This window comes from Eptatretus burgeri, chromosome 7 (genome assembly GCF_056783735.1).
Source record: "Eptatretus burgeri isolate ZD-2024b chromosome 7, Ebu_testis_v1, whole genome shotgun sequence".
Lineage (NCBI taxonomy): Eukaryota > Metazoa > Chordata > Myxini > Myxiniformes > Myxinidae > Eptatretus > Eptatretus burgeri.
The window spans coordinates 22364033-22386450 of NC_140967.1; the positions used below are offsets into that span (position 1 = coordinate 22364033).

The window sequence follows — 22418 nt, forward strand, 5'->3', positions numbered from 1 at the left end:
TGTGTTTGCTCGTTTGTGTTTTTTTAAGTGCTGAGCCTCGAGCAAGCAAGCAACAAGTACGTACCAGTTTAAAGTGTTTGGTATGACTTGGCCGGGGTTCGAACCGCCGACCTCCTTGGGTCCATCGTCGTCGTCATTCGTACGCAGAACGTGGGTGCGGGTTAGAATCAGTTCTCACAGGGAAGCATCTGTGCCGTTGATGCAGAGGCCCCTGTAGGTTAGGGAAGGAACTTATTTGTTCAGGATGCCGGCGAAAGCTCACCTACTCTTCGCAAAGGACACCGTGGGATCTTTAACGTCCACCAACTAATTCTGGCAGATGAGACGCCCGGCTTAACGTCCATCACACACATTGTTGAAACACCAGGACGACAGTTTACAGCTGGGTCGAGATTCAAATCCAGGTGTGACAGCTTCGAGGTGAGTGCGCGTACTTCCAGACCATCCTGCCAGTACAATTTGTTCGCAGGAATTGTACGGGGATCACGTCATCGGACGGAACGAACGTTTCATTTTGGTCCAAATGAATTCGTTGTTTGAACAATATGTGAACAACATTCTTTGTGTGCATGATTCGAGTAACTAAACGTGAAAACGAAGGTGTTAAAATCACCAAAACAACAAACGATGAAACACACCCCCATCATTCCTCCACCTACCTACCAAGGAGTGAAGACACTCTCCAAGGAGGCCCTCTCTCGTACTTACCGCCGGGGATTCTGTGCAGGAGACATTGCGTGGGATCGCCGAGCCGGCCATCCTCCAGATGCAGACTCGCTTTGGATGTCCCGCGAGACGCTTGAAAGGAGATCAAGGGAAAGAGGACATGGTGGGGATTAGTGGGGTTGTGTTTCCGTCCTCGGTTCTCACGGCCTGCAGGACGAGTCAGGTGCGCGCGGCGAAAGCTACGGACACTTGCCCATCGTGTACATCGGCGTGTGACGTCATGACGTGTGCATCGCGTACACCAGTCTCGTACACGGCCTTCCCCATACATAAAGCATACATGGGCCACAGAGGATCAAGGATGTTTTAATTTAAACAAGTAAATCCAATCACATCTGTCGTAAACCCACGATGGCAGCGTAAACATTCGAACATGTTCACAATTACAACTGTTGCACTTCGTATAACGATCACGACGTCAACGAACGTGTGATCACTGGAACTATCGCACATATACGTTCGCACATCGTTCTTGAATTTGTTAATCCGATGATTGTTTTTGTTCATGGTTCCGCTTTTGTTTTAAATCTGAAAGTGACGTTAAGCTGGCCGTCTTGTGGGAACATCAGGCTGTGTGCGTGTGCCGGTACCTGGTATCGAATACATTTCCTTCTGTGTTGATGGCACACCATGAGGTGGACAAGACCCCCTTTGTTTCCCCATAAGTGGAGCTCAGCAGGTTCTCGATAGGATCTCCCTCTCACTCTGGATGTATGAGCGAATGTTGGACACGGCTCTCTCTCCACTCCTTGCACATACGGACATATAAATTATTGGATTCGGTTCCAGAGGAATGAGGTGCTGGTGGTGAAGGTGACACCGGGAGGGTCTTGGTGATTTGGTCAATTGAGCAAACGATTTTAAGCCAACACTAGGCTTAATAGACTTGGTGACCCTTCGTATCTGAGAAAGACCATTCACATGAAACATGCGAACTACCTGGACGTTTTGTGTATCATGCAGAGGTTTCTGTCCCGACAGCAACCGCACTCTGAGATTGCAAGCAGTGTGACCAGGAGTGTGTTCAGTTACCAAGCAATCAAGCTAGCACTCACCAAGCCAGCCGTTCCTCATCAACGGTTTCAAATGGAGTGCTTGCTTAAGTGCTTAAGCCACTTGGCAACCGCTCTACAAGAAACTTGGCAGCTGAGCACACCCCAAGTGTCAAGGAGGCTCCAGAAAACTTGCTACCTGCTGTCCAGGCAGGAATTTGGAATTTGTTCATGGTGCAGGTGGTAGCTCACATACTCCTCACAAATGACACCGTGAGAGTTCACGTCCACCGATTGATACAAGCAGACAGACAGGACTCGCAGCTTAACACCCTTCTACAATGTGAACGTTGATTCCTCGCCCTATCTGCGGAACACCAGGATGACAGTTTGTAGCTGCGTCGAAATTCGAACCCAGGCGAGACAGCTTTGAGACGGGTGCACATACCAATCAGCTATCCTGCCAGCTATCTTCCCAACAAATTAACTGTTTGGCTGTTGATGTTCCAATGTGATCCTTCCCAGCTGGGTGCCCACCACAGGACAAAGACCCCACCATGGGATACCGACCCCTTTGTGAATGAAGCAGGGAGGAGGGGAAGGAGGAGGATTCGAATTTCTCCAGTATAAGCAAGTTGGTAGACGGAGGGACACAAGGCTCCTTTACGAGTCGCTGTATTCTCGCTAATCTTTAGGTGTTCAACCACAGCACAGTCAGTATGAATCCGGTGTAAACCGCAGACTGGTTTGCATGGTCTAGTTCAATGGACATCCAAGTAATTGTACAGAAGGTTCACTTTGGGTGCTTGAAGGGTTCACGTGGTGTTGAGCTGCTTGGGATGAGAAAACCGCAGGAATCTCCTTGTGGGCCCCAAAGAGCACAAAACGCTGTACTGGAAATGCTAATCACTCTGGGTCGCAATGTCATTCCTCCTGAGACCAAATAACTGTCCTTCCAAAAGAAGAATCGAGGGAAACCGAAGAAATAATTCCAATCGTATATACAGAGACTGCGGCCGATCAGGTTCTTCATGTGTTTGGTTCACAGTGTTGTTGTTTTTATCTATGTATGCTTGGTGTAAACATCCCCCCTCCCTCCGGGCTAATCCTCATTTGACCACCAAATATCCCCATCACTCCCGATAACCTCCCACCCCACTCCCGACATGCCTGATGTTGGCTTAATGGTTATATTAGGGTGGTGGGCTTTAGATCCAAGGGTCACAAGTTCAAATCCCACTCGGATGTTGAATTAATACCAGGTGGGGTTAACTCGGCCTGTCATCCTTCCGAAGTCGGCAAAATGAGTGCCAGCTTGCTGGTATCCTGTGTCGGAGTGGTGACCCGGCCAGGATTGTACGCAATAGCCAAGGAGACTGCTTCGGCAGCACCAACGCTCTGCAGAGTATAGTCCCAATCTCCTCCACCTCGCTCCCGATACCCTCCCACCCCGCTCCAAACTCCCTCCGACCTCGCTCAGACACCGTCTTACCCCGCCCAAAAAACACATGATCCTACCCCATCCCAGACATCCTTGTACGCCCCTTCAGGAAACCTAAATCACCCCAGACATGCCCTTACCCAATCGAAACATGCCTCCACCACCCTCCAAACATTTTCAGACCTCTCCCCCCCCCCCCATCCAGCGATCCTGTGACCTCCCTCCAGACATCCTCCGACCCTCCCGCTCCCCCTCCAGACATCCTCCGACCCTCCCCCTCCCCCCTGCAGACACCCTCTGACCCTCCTAAAACATTCTATCCTGCTGCAATCACCCCACTATCCCCCTTCCCACACCAAAGACTATCCTCCCTCAACAAAATACCCCTACCCACATACCGAACATTCCCCTGCACCCCTCCTCCTCCAAATTACCCCCAATCCCCCACCAAGCATGCTTATATCCCCTTATACAAACACTCCTATACCCGGTAGCCCCCCTCCAAGTATACCCTGACCCTGATGCATCCCTCCCCCCAAACCAATTCCTGATATTGGGTCGTTTGTGTTTTTTCCTGAATCGAGTGACCATCTCACGAAAGATTCCTGGACAGATGCTTGAGCTTAACGTCATGTTTCCCAGTCAAGTTATCAGAGATCTTCATCAGCAAACATTCCAAATGTTTACTCAACTTCTCGAAATCATTCTTCCACCATTTGAACCCCAAAAGAAATCTTCCATCACGACGTGGTGCGCGGAAAACCCTGACGCTGCACCTACTGGACGTTTGTTGCACGTGAATGAAAGAAAGGATTTTCCGAACAGTTCACGAGAACATTCCCTTTTGGAAGAGCAGTGATGCCAGGAGCATCCCAAAGGGACGACCACCATGGTCTTCTCAACCTTCGGAGATAGATGAGTGGTGGATGTTCCCACCGTGTCCACTTCCCCCTGGTACTTGGATTGAACAACGGTGTCCATGTTCCGTCCACAGTCACAATGGTGTTCACAAACGTTTCCCACTCGCTGCATGCCTGGACACACCATCGTTTTGAGCCCCTTTGGTTCACCCGTTCGCATCCGTGGTGCCCCTTGTGCAGAAAGTGGACATCTTGAGATGAACGTTCAAAATGGTGCACTCGCACTCACACACTCCTCACACACAATCATGGGATCACCAGTTGCTGCACGTCCAGGATGTTGTTCGGTGAACGCCTTGTTCTGGGTCGTCTGGAATGAGACCGTTTCGCTCGTTTCACATCATCACGTTCCAAAGGCAACTCGGAACGTTCTTCAGGTGCATGTTTCACTGTGTGCGGATATCCACAATACAGGTGTTTGTCCATTCACAGGTAACGCCAACGTGTGCCCATCACGTGACAGATGACGCGGGAAACGTTCCGTTTATGAACAAGTTGGTTAACATGAACAACGACACCTTCGTATCGTACTGAAGGTCTTCGAATGTATGGATTTGAACCTCGTACTATGAACGAATGCGATGATTTACTGCAAGTATTACGACGTAAGATGACGACGACATACTCAGACTACGAACCTTGACAGCCGCAATTCTTCCCACCTCGTTGTGGTTGTGCGGTTGCACCGGGAAGATTCTCAGCCTGGCTTTCACGAACAGGATGCTCAGGATTGACGTTCGACTGAAGATGGCAATTAGTAATTCGTTCAGGGTGCCGGCGATGAATATATATATATATATATATATATATATATATATATATATATATATATATATATATATATATATATATATATATATATATATATATATATATATATATATAGTGCGTTTGAGCCGTTTAACCTGGGACCTCACCTGGGTTCCATTCCGATTACAGAACTCGTGCTTCAGCTGAGCACGTCGCCCCCCCCTCCCCCTTGGATGGGCGTGAGGGTGAGTGTCTCGTGTTCCGGAATTAGTTGGTACACGTTAAACATCCCACGGTGTCCTCCGCGAAGAGCACACCATTCCACGCCGGAATCATGAAGAAATTACTCACCGGCCAGATTGGACTCACCTTTCACTTACAGAGAGCCCTCACCCCTCGAGGGGGGGCTACCAACACTTACGATGGTGGCAAAGGACCGGCAACAAAGGACACTACACCGGTTCACCGATGGACAGAACTGATGTCGTCGTGTCGGAGGTTCGTTAAACAATTCCGGGTATCTTCGGCCGTAATTAGATTCCATCATGATGAAGGTGGAGTCTCCTGGGAGCGCAATCTTCGTGCTAATGACGCCCCCGTCGCGCCATCACAGCCGCTAATTGAGCGACGCCGGGACTTCGCTGCACGTTAATTGGTGCTAAAAGGCCAGCGCAGCGCAGTGTTTGCCTACCTGGTATCAAGGAACGAGGTACGCTGGACGACGCAGAGCGCAACCCACGCGGCAGAGAGTGGAGGAGGATGTGGGGGCGGAGCTCAAACAAAGCGCGATCAACACAGGCTCCGCCCATGTTGTTTTAGCCACGCCCCCTCTCGGCCCGGTCCTTATAGGAGAAGTTCCACACACGAGCCGCTTCGATAGCCGAGGCGAGCCACGCGATCCGTGCCGGGTCGTGCCGAGGCTACGGGTTCTCCTTGCCATGATGGCGTTCATCAAACAAGCGCCGTACACCGTCAACGGTCTCGGCCTGCCTTCCGCCGGGGTGGACCTTTTCCATTCTGTAGGATATCCAGGTGGGAGCAACCGGATCAGCTCGGACCCCGGCGGGTCCACGATCACTCGGGTTCAGCTTCGCTCGGCACTTAACGTGAAATCGGTGTAAAAAGTACGAAACGAGACTGTACGCGAACCTGTGATTACGAGCGACACTGAGAGCTCGGGAAGAGCGACGCGAGCGTGGGAATTGTGGTTGAAAACAAACCCGTCACATGCTCCTGTGGAAGTTCACTATTATTATGATTATTATTATGATTATTACTTATAATGGAGTGTTCTCGGGTTTAGTTGTGTGCGTTTATGTTTGATTTGTAATATCTGATGGATCTTTGCATCGTTGCCGCACATCATCCCCCGATACCAGAAAACCATTGTTAGAGAACGGTTTTGTGAACTTTTGGGGTTTTATCGAAACGATATGTGGCACGTGGTGAGCGAGTCCCATGGATGTGCGTGGACATGTGTACAGTACAGTTTAAATGGTGATCATGTGCGGTGAATGTGGACCCTGCGCAGCTCCGCCGCGGAAACAGCGCCGAGAGAGGACAACGTTCACCCGGGCGCAGCTCGATGTTCTGGAGACCTTGTTCGCCAAGACCCGATACCCAGACATCTTCATGCGCGAAGAGGTCGCGTTAAAGATCAACCTCCCCGAGTCCCGCGTGCAGGTGAGTCCACGTTTGACACTCATCCGGGGGATCTCCATCACCTCGTGGGGGACAGATCTTGCTCTTTGACCGGAACCTGTCGGTGCTGTTTGGGAGGATGTTGCGCAAGGGAAGGTGTCGTTAAGGGAGCACGTGATGTCACGGTCACACGGCCCCTGGGTCTCGCCGCATCATTGCGCACAGAGGGACCCCGCTTGGACGCACCGTGGGCGAACGGCGAACGCGACTCCGACCGCCGACCACCTACCGCAGTCACGATGACATTAGTTGTTTCTCCTCGAGAGTTTCCCGCGCATTTCGTACATCAAAAGTAAACGGGTCTCGGTCGCGGCCGAATAAAGGCCCATCTGGGCCAATTAGGGGCTGCGCCGAAGTTCGGAGCGGCTTTGTAGTCCGAGTCCGAACGGGAGTCCGAACGGCCACGATAATCCCCAAGCCAGGCTGTCCTTGTCGTCGGCCGTTCGTCCGTACAAAGCCGCTTAACCGTCCTTTTGACTCGGTGTCGGGAGGTCGTGCTATATCCATTGAAAAGTTCGTTTGTCAAACCCCTCCGTTTTACCGTCAAAGGCCTCCTGGTTAAACGAACCCATGGGTACGTTCGTCGCTGGACGGTTGACGGTAGAATTAATAAATAACGATCATTAATCGGAACACGTTGGTTGGGTTAAAAGATGATAAATATTTAATTAAAAGTTATAAAGATTTAAAATAAACGTAACGAGTTTCGTTCACGTCGATGATCCGCGGAAACCAAACCGCGGACATCAAAGACTCTGAACGAGGGATTTTTTTTGACGACTTGGTGAACGTTAACCAAATGCTTCGTTCCCTCCACAGGTCGAGTTTAAGGAAATTCGTTTAAAAGATCCAAGGATCGTCGTTCACAGTACGCACTGCATCGGATCGGATAGTTTGCGGTTCGTGCCACGTCAAATCGAATAGTTGGTGGTGCACGCCACGTCGGATTGGATCGTTCGTGGTACGCAACGCGACGGATCGGATCAGAGCGTTCAGGTGCGGGCCGCCTCGGATTACTCACGGTACACAAAGGATTGGATCGTCCAGGGTGCGCTCCGCATCCAATCGGATCGTCTGGGGTACGCACCACGTCGGATCAGATGATCCAGGAGACACGCCACATCAGATCGGATCGTCCGGGGTACGCGTCGGATCAGACTGTCTAGGGTACGCACCGCATCCGATCGTCGAATTGTCTGGGGTACATGCCACGTCGGATCGGATCGTCCAGGGCATGCGTCGGATCAGACGGTCCGGGGTACGTGCCGCGCCACATCCAATCATCGAATAGTCCGGGGTGCATGCCACGTCTGATCGGATCGTCCGGGGCATGCGTTGATCAGACGGTCCAGGGTACGCGCCACATCCGATCGTCGAATAGTCCGGGGTACATGCCATGTTAGATCGGATCGTCCGGGGTACACGTCGGATCGGATCATCTGGAGTACGCGTCAGATCCGATCAGATCGTCTTGGGTACGTGCCACATCAGATTGGGTCGTCTGGGTTACCTGCTGGCTCGGATCGTCCAGGGTACGTATCGGATCGTCTGGGGTACCTGCTGGCTCAGATCGTCCAGGGTACGTATCGGATCGTCTGGGGTACCTGCTGGATCGGATCGTCCAGGGTACGCACTGCGTCCGATTATATCATTTGCAGTACGTGATCGTTCAGATCCCTGTAATTTGTGGTTAAAACAAACCACAGTGGGAAGTTAACGCCGCTGTTTGGATCCAGTCAGTTTGAATTTTCACATCAATATGAAAGTTTGTCATTGGTTGGATTCGAACAGAAACGTTCGTTTTATATCTTGTTCATGGATAAGCTTACCATTGTGTCGATGATCAATGAGCTCCAGGCAATGGTGTGGTCAACAAATGCACCGATAGGTAAATCATGCTTCACACCTTCAAGGGATGTAATAATGCCAATTTAAAAACCCACAAAAAAGGTGTGTGCACCTGTCAAATAACACTTTTATCTTCCCTTGTGCAATCTTTTAACACATCCCTAAACTGATGAGATTTGAAGCAGTGCCCATGAAGTGAAGCGCTATTAAAGTTGATCTGTTATACATCTATAACATGGCCGATGACGCACAGCTCTCGCACGCAGGTCTGGTTCAAGAACCGGAGGGCCAAGTGCAGGCAACAGCAGCAGTACCAGCAGCAGACAGGGGTGCAAAGCAAGCCACGACCCCCTACCAAGAAAAAGGTTTCCCAACGCTCAGGAAATGGCGAAGTTGGGACGGCTCTCACTGGGGGCTCCTTCAGCCCCCCCACGGGCGGTTCCGGTCTACCCGCACCCATCTGGAGTCCGGCGACACCCTCCCCGGTCGCGAGCGGCGGAAGCTGCGGAGACCCCTTGGGTCTCGGCCTGGGGAGTCCCAGTGGGGTCTCAGCTTCACCGTGTGTGCATCATCGGGCGTCGTATGGCGCGGTAGGATACGGGGGCCAGACGGCCGGGTACGCTCAAAGCTACGGTGCCTCAGGCACCTACCTTGGTGCCATGGACTGCTCGTCGTACTTATCCGGAGTAGCGTCGGGGCTCAGCCCACCCGGCTCGGCCCCGCCGTTGGCACCACTGTCCCCACAGTGCTATCAACCTGCAGGTCTTCCTTTCACTGCTGGGGACTACCTGGATTACAAAGAGCACGGCTCCTGGAAACTCAACCTGAACGCGTCCGACTGTCTGGATTACAAAGACCCCTCTGCGCTCTGGAAGTTCCAGCCTCTCTGATCCTGCCCTGGGATTTGAACCCCACACAAATCGTATTTAAAGAAACTTTCTCTCTTCCCCATGAGATTGTCCTGCTCCCAACAGGGAAGGGGTGGGGGATTACCTTGTGTTGTACGTAGCTGCACGGCCTACCGTGCACATGCACAGTAAAGTTCACACTGTACATATATTATATCCATATGAAGGATCAACCGGGCCACGAACTCCCTCTCCCCTCATCCCCCCCCCTGGTTTAGAGTTCGGATGGACCACCTCCAACACCCCCCCCTTCCTTCCCCCACAAGGTTTCCTTGTACATCAATATTTAAATGTTCACGTGATGCACATCCCTTGTTAACGGTGTTAACGATTCACCAGCACCTTGGTTCGATGGGGAAACAAAAGTTTCTAAACGTTTTAACATGTTTTGCACACAGCAAGGTGGAACTTTTTGACGGAGCGGATGTTTGAGTGTTGGGAGAGCGAATTTGAGGGTGCTTGCTGGTGTAGGGCGAGGGGGGCAAGCCCCGGCTTGCTGTCGATTGGGCATTCTTTACACCCTGAATGTTTCATTGAATAAACGTAACAGGGGACCCCGATTGCTGCAGCCCACTTTATCACCCCTTCCCTTCCTCTTTGCATACAATCGATTCATGGAATCTCCAGTTTCACACACGCACGCACGCGCGCACACACACACACACACACACACACACACACACACACACACACACACACACACACACACACACACACACACACACACACACACACACACACACACACACACACGCACGCACGCACACGCACACGCACACACACACACACTTCAAACCTTGAATGATTAGTCAAAATGGATGTGCAGTTTGTGCCATGTGGGGCCGTGGGAATGTGTTGTGAGGGGCCCCAGGAATGTGCCAACAGTTTTCCATGAGGGTCCTGTGACAACCTCCAGGAAGGAAAGTCCAAGAGATGCTCACAGCCGGCTTAACGTATCATTAGAGTGTTGTGTAGTAATCAACATGACATGCGAGAGGGTTCGAGTCTGGTCGCGCGAGACTTGAACCCATTATTCTTTTCTCTGTACATGTTTGAGGTGAATATCGTGCCAAGAGTTAAAATGTTTCGTGTGTTGTTGAGAAACTCCGTTCATAAATAAATAAAAAATAATTTTTTTTATAAATTACTTGGAACGAGACACGGCCTCGTTATCCCCGTTCATGTTTGCGGTTCGAAATGTGAACAATGGCCTGGAAGTGCCGGAGCAGGGCCGTGGAGTGGCGAATGTGCTAGGTGTGCTCGATGGTCCACCTTTACACCCAAAATAAGTTCACCCGAACAGAGGAGAGGGAGAGAGAGGTACGGAAGAATTATTTTGACTTGGAATATCTGATTCAATTACAAGTCAAACCATCACTGAATCACCATCATCAGGGTTTTCACCCTTGAACTCCAGAATAACCTCTCCAAACAGTGGGTCCACAAGCTTATGTTGCTTTGGACATTCAATCAGGCAGTGCAATCATCACTGTCTGTTCGTCAGACATTTATTTTAATAATTCAAGGTTGTTATTTTTTTTTATAACACAAGACATTATATACACGAGCACACATAAGTAAATTATTTTGTCAATAACCACCACAAACAGAGGGTTGTTTTCGTGCATCAACGTCAATTAATGTATTCTAATTATATGTAAACGCATACTTGATGTAAAATATTTAAATGATTGGAATTCGATGACGCCTCGCCCCTCCCCCCCACCTCGCCCCTCCCCCACACATGACACAGAGAAAGTGCATAAAGTTGTCGGAAGTGGGGTACTACATAACACACAAACAGCACACAACACCCTGACAATACAACACACCAACATGCACACCATACGAACACACAAACACCACCCTAACAAAAAACACAACACACACCACCCTGACACTAACAGCACACACACACACACACACACACACACACACACACACACACACACACACACACACACAACACTAACAGCACACACATACACACCAACCTAACAGCACACACACCATCCTAACAACACAACACTAAGAGCACACCCACCATCCTAACACACAACACCAACAACACACACACCATCCTAATACAACACTAACAGCACACACACTACCCGAACACAACACCAACACGCACACCACACGAACACACAAACACTACCCTAACAAAAAACACAACACGCACCACCCTGACACTAACAGCACACACACACGTAGCACAACACACACCTACACACCATCCTAACACAACGCACACACACACACACACAACCACCCGAACAACACAACACTAACAGCACACACATACACAACAACCTAACAGCACACACACCATTCTAACACACAACACCAACAGCACACACACTACCCGAACACAACACCAAAAGCACACACACCATCCTAACAATACAACACCAACAGCACACACCATCATGACACCACAACACTAACGGCACACACCATCCTAACAATACAACACTAACAGCACACACCATCCTAACAATACAACACTAACAGCACACACACCATCCTAACAATACAACACTAACAGCACACACACCATCCTAACAATACAACACTAACAGCACACACCATCCTAACAATACAACACCAACAGCACACACACACCATCCTAACAATACAACACTAACAGCACACACACCATCCTAACAATACAACACTAACAGCACACACACACACCATCCTAACAATACAACACCAACAGCACACACACACCATCCTAACAATACAACACCAACAGCACACACACACCATCCTAGCAATACAACACTAACAGCACACACACTCCATCCTAACAATACAACACCAACAGCACACATACACACACACACACACACACACACACACACACACACACACACACACACACACACACACACACACACACACTTCCATATGACAAAACCGTTGTGACGCTGAGTCTGCTCGTTGTGATTAATTCCTTGTTTCCTTCCCAGGTGTTAACACGACGTTCCGAATGACGACGGGTAAGTCTGAATCCCGCTCCATTGTACTTTCCACTTGAAATAAATAAACAAGTCAAATTCACTTCAATGCAAATAAAGTATGACGAACGCGACGGCGGTTTGATACGAACGCACAACTGAGGTGTGCGAAAGCCCGTCGTCCGCTTGTACTTGCCGTGCGGACGCCGAGAACGTCCATCCGTTCTTCTTTCCTCACTCCGTTCATCGTCCTCGGTGTCAAAGCACGCCCAGATGGACAACCTCGAGTCCGATAACATTTGCGATCTGCATCCCGCGGATAAAGAAAAACAGTTACGGTAATCGGGGCCAAGTCAGGGTGACAAATAAAATAATAAAATAAATATACACGTGAAGAAGAAGAAAAAGAAGAAGAAGAAGAGCCACGAGGTGCCAAATGTGCACGCGGCCGTGTACCGGTTTAACGGGAAATCGATTCGAATGTTTCGGGTTTGCTTGTGCAGGGCGAGCGAGGTTCAGGCGAGCCGGTGAGGGATTGAATGCACGAATGAATGAGCAATTCGTGTATACACCGAATGAACAAACAAATTTACACCTTTACCTGCTTTGAAGCCTTTTTCTTTACGGCAGGAAGAAGGTAAACGTTAAACGATCCACGTTAAACCGCTACAACCCCCTTTATTAAGGGCGTCTGATCTTCCTCCTGAGTTTCTTTTTATTTTCTACAATTAATAATGTCAAAAAAATTGATTTTTTTTAAATAAAAAAAAAATACATATTTCCTCCCCTTAACGAAGCGATCTGTGAAAACGTTAAATCTCACAACCATTTTGATTCCACAATAACGGCACAATGGAATGAAGTGAAACAATACAAATCACGAGGGGCCAAAACATGACATGAATCCTGATTTCTGATGAAGGAGAAAAAGGTCGAAATGGGAATGGAGGGCTGAAGGGGTTCAACTAGAGACGAGTAAAGATTAATGACGGGAAAAGAGAGAGAGAGAGAGAGAGAGAGACACAGAGAGAGAGAGAGAGAGAGAGAGAGAGAGAGAGAGAGAGAGAGAGAGAGAGAGAGAGAGAGAGAGAGAGAGACACAGAGAGAGAGAGAGAGAGAGAGAGAGAGAGAGAGAGAGACACAGAGAGAGAGAGAGAGAGAGAGAGAGAGAGAGAGAGAGAGAGAGAGAAGGAGAGAGAGACACAGCGAGAGAGAGAGAGAGAGAGAGAGAGAGAGAGAGACAGACAGACAGAGAGAGAGAGAGAGAGACACAGAGAGAGAGAGAGAGAGAGAGAGAGAGAGAGAGAGAGAGACACACAGAGAGAGAGAGAGAGACAGAGAGACACACAGAGAGAGAGAGAGAGACAGAGACAGAGACAGAGACAGAGACAGAGACAGAGACAGAGACAGAGAGAGAGAGAGAGAGAGAGAGAGAGAGAGAGAGAGAGAGAGAGAGAGAGAGAGAGAGAGAGAGAGAGAGAGAGAGAGAGAGAGAGAGAGAGAGAGAGAGAGAGAGAGAGATAGATAGAAATATATATATATATATATATATATATATATATATATATATATATATATATATATATATATATATATATATATATATATATATATATATATATATATATATATAGATAGATAGATATATATATATAAAACGTCTGATATTCCCATTTTACATAATTCGGACAAGGCCGAGCGAAGCGACGTCGAGGTCGTTTGTTCCTATTACACGAAACACTGTACAGAAAAGGGATTTTTTTGGAATGCCAGCCACATTTTCCATCTGATCATCGTGTAACTTTGTTCAATAACTCTCCATGGGTTTGCGATCCCATGTTGAACTTTTCGTGACGGAGAAAACAAATTTCAAACCGAATAAATGTGAAAAGTGAGGGCTCAGCCAGTGTTAACAACATGTTCTGGATGGTTGTGCAAACCTATTACTGGTTATTATTATTTATATTTATGACTCGTAATAGGTGTCCACAACCATCTTTAACTGTGTCGTGGAACGTCGGTGGAGGCCCTCACTTTTCACCTTTATTCACTTTGAAATTTGTTTTCTCCGTTAAACCGCTTGAGCGATTGACACGAAACCTTCATCACAGGATCACTAACCAATGGAGAATTCTTGAAGAAAGTTACACGATGATTGGATGAAAAATGTGGCTGGCGTTCCAAAAAAATCCATTTTCTGTAGTCATGGGTTGCAGGGTGTTTCACGAATCAGGAAGAAACTATTGAACATAGACCCTTCAAGTAAGGAATGGTGGTGGGGGTAGGAGGGGGTGGGGTGGAGTAGTTGAGGCGTTTCGTTTCTCAACTCTGCTGTTGATGTGTTACCCTCCCCCATCCCCTTTTCCTATCGTTGTTTTCATTCCGTCACGTCCTGGTCCGTTCTGTGTTCTTGCTCCTTCACGAGCTCAGACTCTGTATCAACTGCCTTTTGACTAAATGCGAGGTCTTTTGGTACCCACCTTGCACTCACCTTATTAAATTTCAAGACAGACTGAATGACTGTTACCACACTTACAAATATTTTTTTTTAATTCTTTCATAATGTCATCTATCTCGACATCCAGCAATTTTTCAAAATCATCCGTTCAACGTGTTCAACCTTTGCTTGCGTGACAGCAGTCTTTGGCTTGTGAGAATGCTCAAGATAATTCAACCTTTTTAAAAATTTAAACTAAACAAAACCTCGCCACATCGTTAAAACACACAAGGAGCCGACACTCTCGGTCCCCCACCTGTTTGGGTGTCACGACGAATAGATATCTGCAATAAGAAAGCGAAATGGTCAACAGTTTTTGAAATATAGCGTACACAAGCCAAGTTATTGAGATGGTTACCATGGCAACATAATTCAGCCAATCACAGCCGTGACCTAATCAGGTTGACATAATGTCACGAGGAATGCATATCTCCAATATGAAAGCTAAATGTTCAACGGTTTTTGAAATATCGCGTACACAAAAGTACATGGACAGATGGTCGGTTGGACGGAGCTCATTTTAACGTCCCCGTCTCTGACCTTGTCGGAGGGGCGGGGGACAACGAGGTGCTTACTCATTCATCTCTGAACCACAGCACACCAACTATGTTGACTGTCATCTTGGTTTTACCCAGAATGCTTTAACTAGCCTGGATGTCACTTCCTGTGGAATTTGCTCACCCGAGACAATGTGATTGCATAACATTTAAACACTGAACTATTATTTTAATATGTTTCAAACATAAAGTCCATGTTAACCTCGAAATGACTTCTTATTCTTCTTCCTATTTCAATGCAGCACATAGCTGCGGGTGGCATCATTTGCTGAGGGGGCAGGTGCACCGCAGATGTGAGAGAGATAGAGAAATAGAGATAGAGATAGAGAGAGACCAAGTGCTCCCTGTAGGTTCGGACAAGAATTTGTAATTTGTTCAGGGTGCCAGTGATAGCTCGCTTACTCTTCGGGAAGAACACCGTGGGATGTTTAACGTCCACCAATTAATGCCGGCAGATGAGACGCCGAGTTTAATGTCCATCCGAGAGGTGAAACATATCGACGAATCACCCTGCCTGTGACAGTTTATAGCTGGGTCTAGATTCGAACCCAGGCTAGACAGCTTAGAGACGAGTGTGCGCACATTAAGGTAATCCTGCCAGCCCATTGAAATGCTTAAATAAATGCATCATGAAACGTGCACCTGCTCAGTTGACGTGTCAATATCTGTGAATTTGAACTCACCTTAGATATTGTGTCGTGCTCCTCAGACGTGTTATCTGAAATACAGTACATGTATAATCAAAATTACAATTACAATAACCAGTATAGTACATCTTAAAAAATAACTACTCAAGCCTCCCACAAGATGCAGCCATTCTGACAGCACAACATGTATGACACAAAAAAAACTTTTGCTTTCATATGCTGAGATGTTGTCATCACATTGAAATATACACATGGAAGAAACGTTGAGCAACCGACGAGATATTGCTGTTCACAGAAAAACCCCAAAAAACATAATTTTCAATCAAATTAAAAAAAAAAATTCAAACTGTAATGCAAGAACCCTCAATCCAGACACTGCGTCTTCCATTCATCACGAGGCCAAGGCAATTTTGCACACCCAGCACGTACAGCATGGTACAGGTATCAACATGATGAAACACTTTCACCTGGTCAGGGTTTGGAGAAGGTAATGATATCGCTGTGTACTTCCATTGGTGAACTATGTTATGGCCTAGATAAGACCGAGTGAAGCCCAAAGATGGGGAATTATTGTGATGAACAATGCTAGGATGTTGTGCACTGAAATTAGACGTCAATTTGGGTTCCATTGGAAACCGATGATATTAAAGACAAGCCGCGATCTGGATGACCCATGGTGACATGTAACAGACAAAATGCAGCTCTGATCAGGCTTGTCGGATGTATTCCTTTTGCCACAAGCACAGTGTTATGGAATGAATGAAATCTCCCTCAGAGATCATCCATGAGGACTTTACAGAATTGGCTTCATGCTCAGGGATACAAAGCCGGGAGACAGATAGGATGCCATCTTCTCACCCAAGAAGACAAAGCAGCCCGTTTGGCATGAGGCCGGGCAAGTCAACACTGGAATCGCACACACCCCGATGTATATATATATATATATATATATATATATATATATATATATATATATATATATATATATATATATATATATATATATATATATATATATATATATATATATATATATATATGTATTGTTGCGGGCCGGGGGTCGGGTGAGAAGACCACTAGATGGGGGAAGCTATCTCGGTTCCCACCAGACTCCCCGGAATTGTAGGCCGTCGCACACGGATAATTCCGTGACGCGGCGGGTCGCTTAACCAACTGTGGACGCCAATAACTCAACCGCGTGACCGAGGGTCCTCCCGTTGATGGGTTAATCGGGTTACCTAATTAATTACCGGGGAACACGCCCTCGGTACGCCTTGTCCGAACCGCATCACTCTACCGAACCGGATCAGATGCAGCCGAGCGACACTACCAAGGACGTACAGGCTAAAAGGAACGGATCGTTGGGAATAAAGTCCCGGCTAAGCTAGGATTCACACCATGCTGGATCAATGGAAGAAAAGACAAAAACGAGCAGGGAACATTCCTAATATAATAATGATTTATTAACAATGGGCGAGGAATGGTATGTGGCACGATCAGGATTTATTAGGGTGTGTTGTGCAGAGATGGGGGGAGAGGTGTGGTGCAGCAAATAAACAAGCAACTTACGAAAGCGGACACAGAGCAGACTTAACACGAAAATAATAACAACAATAACAATAACGATATTCTGCAGTCTAAAGCAGACAGGCACCAGCACACACACACGCACATGCACACGCACACGCACACACACACAGACACAGAAAACCTGATGAAGAGAAAGTATTGAAACAAGAAGGGAAAGGAGTTGAGGCTATGATCTCGGTACCTTTATTCTTTGGTTGCACGACGTGCCACCAATACGTTTCTGGAGGGGGGGATGCTCCATGGTGCGGTACCCGACAGCTGGCGCGTCGTCTCTGCCTTCAGCAGTGCATGTGGAGACCGTGTTCGTGAAGAAGGGGGAGTGGAGAAGGGGCGGAGTCCAGTGTGCATGGATGGAGTGGTAGGCGGGACCAGGTTGGCGGGTGGGGTCATCGTGTAGGCATAGACGAGGAGGCAGAGTCCAGGCAGCAGGAGGCGGGTCGTGGCGATGTCGAGCAGAGCGAGGGGAGAGAGGCGGAGTCCAGGCAGCAGGAGGTGGGTCTCGGCAATGTGGACGAGGGCAAGGCGAGAGCGGGAGAGAGGCGGAGAAAGAGAAAGGCGGAGGGACCGCTCCAACCTTTATAGGACTTGCAGCGCGGGGGGAGGGGCCACCCTGAAGCGAAACGTCATCACCTGAATCGGGCGCTCTGATTGGCCCCGACCCCTCACGTGGCCCGCTTACTTTGGCCGGAAAATTCCTCACTTTGTTTCCGGCAAAGCCATCTCAGACAGCTGCAATACTCTGCTCCGACCCCACGACATGACATGAATCGCCCACACCGAAATTGGCACGCGAATCGTCCCGCAAAAACCCCCAGGCTGCGCCCCGGCGACCGGCCGAGGGTCCCGCACACCTGCTCGGGCATCTCACCAGCGCCGATCAACGCGCCCGCTCTGCGCGCCAACGCGGCCCGCACTGCACAACACTCTCCGGCCCGACCGCAGCCTCGCTGGCAGTAGAGATGAGAAGACGTTCACCATCCATGGGGAATCCGCTGCTGCCAGCGAGGGACGAAGGTACATCGTTATGGATAAATCCATGCATGTTTCGCGAGCAGCGTACGTGTCTATCTTCGAGCATATTCTACTTAGTGGGCGGGGTTCGGGCATTACCCACGTGGTCAGTGCTCGCGTTCGCACGACTCTGCTTGCGTGTGCGCGGGGCGAAAACCAATATGTATTTGGTTGAAAAGGAACTAGCTGCTTCTACCTTCGCACACTCGTATCCCGCCCAACGTGGCGTGGAGTCGCCTTTATCGGCCTCCGTATGCGTTTCGTGCAGCGTGGGCGTCATGCTGGCTGTGTTTCCTGTGTTGTGAAAAACACCATCGGGTGGAAATTACCGCTGCAAATGCATTTGGCAGGCTGTGTTTTGTACGGGGGGGGGTTGTGGGTGCAGTGTCTGCTTGGCCTTTGCTGAGGACCCATCTCACAGCGCCGGGCACACGTGGCTCAGATTTACCTCAGGAATAATCAGAAAAGAAGAGTAGGGACGAAATGAAGAAGAAAATGATGTAAGCAAACCTAGCCATGAGATCATCGCAGCGCACGCCCCAGTTGTCCCGCTAGACAAAAGGAAAGGGAATATCTGCACTGATAGTAATGGAATAACTGTCTTGGGACCACTGTCTGTTGGATGCATGCGGTTCCGAGGACTGCAACACTATATATATGTGTGTGTATGTATATATATATATATATATATATATATATATATATATATATATATATATATATATATATATATATATATATATATTGTTATGGATTTTAGAATCCAGTCTGATGAATGCATCCACACATCCAGGTCCTCAGACAGTTATTTCCTGAAATGCATGTTCAGATTAGCTCCATCCCCATGCCTAATGGGATTATAAATGTGATGCATTGAGGAGGGTAAAGAATAGATCCCATCTTTTATGGGAAGCTTTTTTCTTTACGACAGCCAAATTTACACACATTTAATTCGCGAGCTCTGACGCACGCCCTTATTTTTCCTCAGCAACGTTCTTTTGTGAGCTCCGACGCCCGCCTTTTTTTGGAGCGCACGGGTCGTCATGGTAACGTGTGCAAGTGAGGCGGGGTGAGCTTGGGGCGGACTGCGCCTGCCGAGACGGCCCACAGATATAAAACGAATTGGAGGTCCGTTCTGAGGGAGAAGAGAGAGAGAGGTATGAGCAGAGAGGAAAAGAACGTGAAAGAAAGCTAGAGAGGAAAAGGAGGAGAAGAAAGCGAGAGGGCAAGCGAGCCAAAAATAAAGCGACAGAAGTAAGCGCGAGAAGCGAGCAATAAGCGGGTGTAAGCGTGCAAAAGAGGAGAAGAAAGCGAGCATGTGGTGCGTGTGTGAGTGTCTGACCAGCGCCAACGAGACAATGTCATTCCCAGTGCTTGAGCAAGCAAGCGTGTGGTGCGCGTGTGGGTGTGAGCAGCGCCGAGTGAGGCAAGGGTCGGTCACCAACAAGTGAGGCGCGGGTCAGTCACCGACGGACTGTGTGGGTCACTGGACGTCACCAGTTTCGTGAAGTGTGAGAAGCTGCCCGTCGCAGCACCAGGGTCTAAACCCGCGACAGACGATCTCGGTGCCCTCCCAGACGTTGACTGGCGTTCAAGGCTGTTCGCAAGTGGGTGCACGGCAAGGATGGGTGCTAGCGATGAAAGTGACATGCACGCACACATTTCAAGATGTTTTCACCTCACAGCAAACTACTCTCTAGTGAGCAAGACGACTCTTCTTACGTCCCCCCCCCCCCCCGCGAATGATCTGTTGAGTACCCTTGTCTGTGTTTCGCTGTAAGTCAACCCCCAATAAGCATCTGCTCTTTGTCTCTTTCCCGGCATTTTGATTGATTTTGCTTTGAAATTTATTCTTTTATTTACCTCATAAAATAAAAAGTTCTTTTCATCGATTTATTTTATTGTTTTTAATTTATTTATTTAATTAAAAAATAAATTATTAATTGACATCCAACCTGTCTGTGTTTGTCCTTTCTTTCCATTGGTCAAGCATTGTCCGAACCGAGATAGACTGGGAGGTAATTACCACAGATTTGACCAAAAAAGAGTCGGCACGCAACCGGTTAAAACGCTCGGCCGCCCTAATCTAATCGAGATAACATTGGTGCTTTGCCAAGGGGATGGGCCTGGCATCTGCCTGGGGGATGGCCAGACGGAGGCCCCCTGGAGTACCGGCGGAAAGTGGACGCAGTGACGCGCTGTTCTGGCACATACCATACCTGACCTGACCTGACCTTTGCCGAGGGTGCGCTCCCCGCTCAGGTAACCATGTGACCTCCAGTTAAACGGAATAATTAGATGGTGGACAATGGAACTCGTGGTTAACTGGGTGGCTTTCGTGGTTCTAAAACAACCCACAGTACCACAACGTTAATTGTGAGCGATGACCCCAGGTCCAGCTCCACCAAGGACAACCGGGGATTAATATATACATATATATATATATATATATATATATATATATATATATATATATATATATATATATATATATATATATATATATATATGTATATATGTAGATCTTCTTCTTCTCTCGGCTGCTCCCGTTAGGGGTCGCCACAGCTGATTATCCGTATGATCCGCATAGTGATTTGGCACAGGTTTTACGCCGGATGCCCTTCCTGACACAATCCTGGTCGCCTCTTGCGACGCAGGGATATGGTACACCTATTTTAACCGGGGCATACACCGGGCCCAGTACACTGGTACTCACTTCGCCGACCTCGGAAGGATGACAGGCTGAGTCAACCTCCTGGTGTGTATTAATTCAAGCGGCCAACGGGACTTGAACTCAGGACGTTTTGGATCCCAAGCCGCTACCCTAACCACTACGCCAACACCAGGCTATATGTATATATATATATATATGTATGTATATGTATATATGTATATATGTATATATATATATATATATATATATATATATATATATATATATATATATATATATATATATATATATATATATATATATATATGAATATGTAAATATGAGGCGCTGCGAGGAGGAGTGATGTAAGGGCCACATCGGCCATTTTGGAGTTAATGCCATATAGCACTATTTTAACCCTTCCCCTATCATCCGAGCGGATCATCATCATATCATAAAAAAATGTCGCTTACATCACTCCTCGCGGGGCCTCATATGTGTAAATATATATATATATATATATATATATATATATATATATATATATATATATATATATATATATATATATATATATATATATATATGTATGTATGTATATTGTTGCGGATCCGGGGTGGCGGGAATCTGACCCGGTCCTAGGTGCCAGCCTCGCCATCACCGTCTCCGGGAATCTATAACGCCGGCCGGCTCGGCACAGGCCTCGGTTCACGAGTCTTTAATCGCGATACCAACGTAATCCTGTACCTTTCCAGTTGGGGAGATAGAACCCCTAGTTACAGACTGGCTTTGTCAGTGACCAAGCAGAGTCTACCAGTCTGTAACCATTTTGGTCTTGTATGCCAATTGAACGGATCATTCCTCGACGCGACACGCATTAATCCATAGCGCAACTTCATCAGAATAAACCAGATTTATTGGGGACATCAGGGATTACAACACAAGCAATAACACGACAGTGGTTTTATTAACAATCAACCCGTTCTTAACTAGGGAACCACGGCTAAAAGGTTTCGAGGGGATTACTACGAAATATGCCTTATACAACACGTGCAAACAAACATGCATGCAGGACAAGACAGAGTATTGGTGATCGCTCATGGACGAGAGGACCGTGTCCCAAAAGCACGAAGGTCGCTCGTAAAAACCAGCGGGTTTCCACGGGTTCGAACTCCCGCTCGACCGTGCCGCGCAGCAAGAAATGGCGGCGCAGC

The 22418-nt window shown here is 48.0% G+C and overlaps 2 protein-coding genes and 1 long non-coding RNA gene across 11 annotated transcripts in view; 1 reads left to right on the forward strand and 2 right to left on the reverse strand.

The window, feature by feature from the left end:
• Positions 1 to 5500, reverse strand: part of LOC147022817 (uncharacterized) — a 91110-nt gene extending 85610 nt beyond the window's left edge. The window contains exons 1-2 of the long non-coding RNA XR_015059931.1: positions 5199 to 5500; positions 65 to 211 (exon numbers count right to left, since the gene is read on the reverse strand). This is a non-coding gene — a long non-coding RNA (uncharacterized LOC147022817). The remainder of the gene's footprint in view (positions 1 to 64; positions 212 to 5198) is intronic.
• A 220-nt stretch (positions 5501 to 5720) lies between these two features.
• On the forward strand, positions 5721 to 10426 carry LOC147022818 (homeobox protein otx5-A-like). 3 transcript variants are annotated; one of them, XM_085887689.1, is made up of 3 exons: positions 5721 to 5861; positions 6361 to 6512; positions 8645 to 10426. In XM_085887689.1, exons 1-3 carry the CDS (start codon positions 5768 to 5770, stop codon positions 9266 to 9268), a joined length of 870 nt encoding a protein of 289 aa, XP_085743815.1. In that variant the 5' UTR covers positions 5721 to 5767; the 3' UTR covers positions 9269 to 10426. The 3 variants fall into 3 exon arrangements, with proteins under 3 accessions (XP_085743815.1, XP_085743812.1, XP_085743813.1); XM_085887686.1 differs by having other exon boundaries at positions 5722 to 5861; positions 6314 to 6512; XM_085887687.1 differs by having other exon boundaries at positions 5722 to 5861; positions 6319 to 6512.
• A 308-nt stretch (positions 10427 to 10734) lies between these two features.
• Positions 10735 to 22418, reverse strand: part of WDPCP (WD repeat containing planar cell polarity effector) — a 210720-nt gene continuing 199036 nt past the window's right edge. For 6 of the 7 annotated variants that reach the window (XM_085887669.1, XM_085887672.1, XM_085887673.1 and 3 more), the window contains 3 exons: positions 15987 to 16021; positions 15003 to 15030; positions 10735 to 12555 (listed from right to left, as the gene is read on the reverse strand). In XM_085887669.1, coding sequence (XP_085743795.1) covers positions 12350 to 12555; positions 15003 to 15030; positions 15987 to 16021 — 269 coding nt within the window. In that variant the 3' untranslated portion in view covers positions 10735 to 12349. The remainder of the gene's footprint in view (positions 12556 to 15002; positions 15031 to 15986; positions 16022 to 22418) is intronic. The other variant, XM_085887675.1, reaches the window with a different exon arrangement.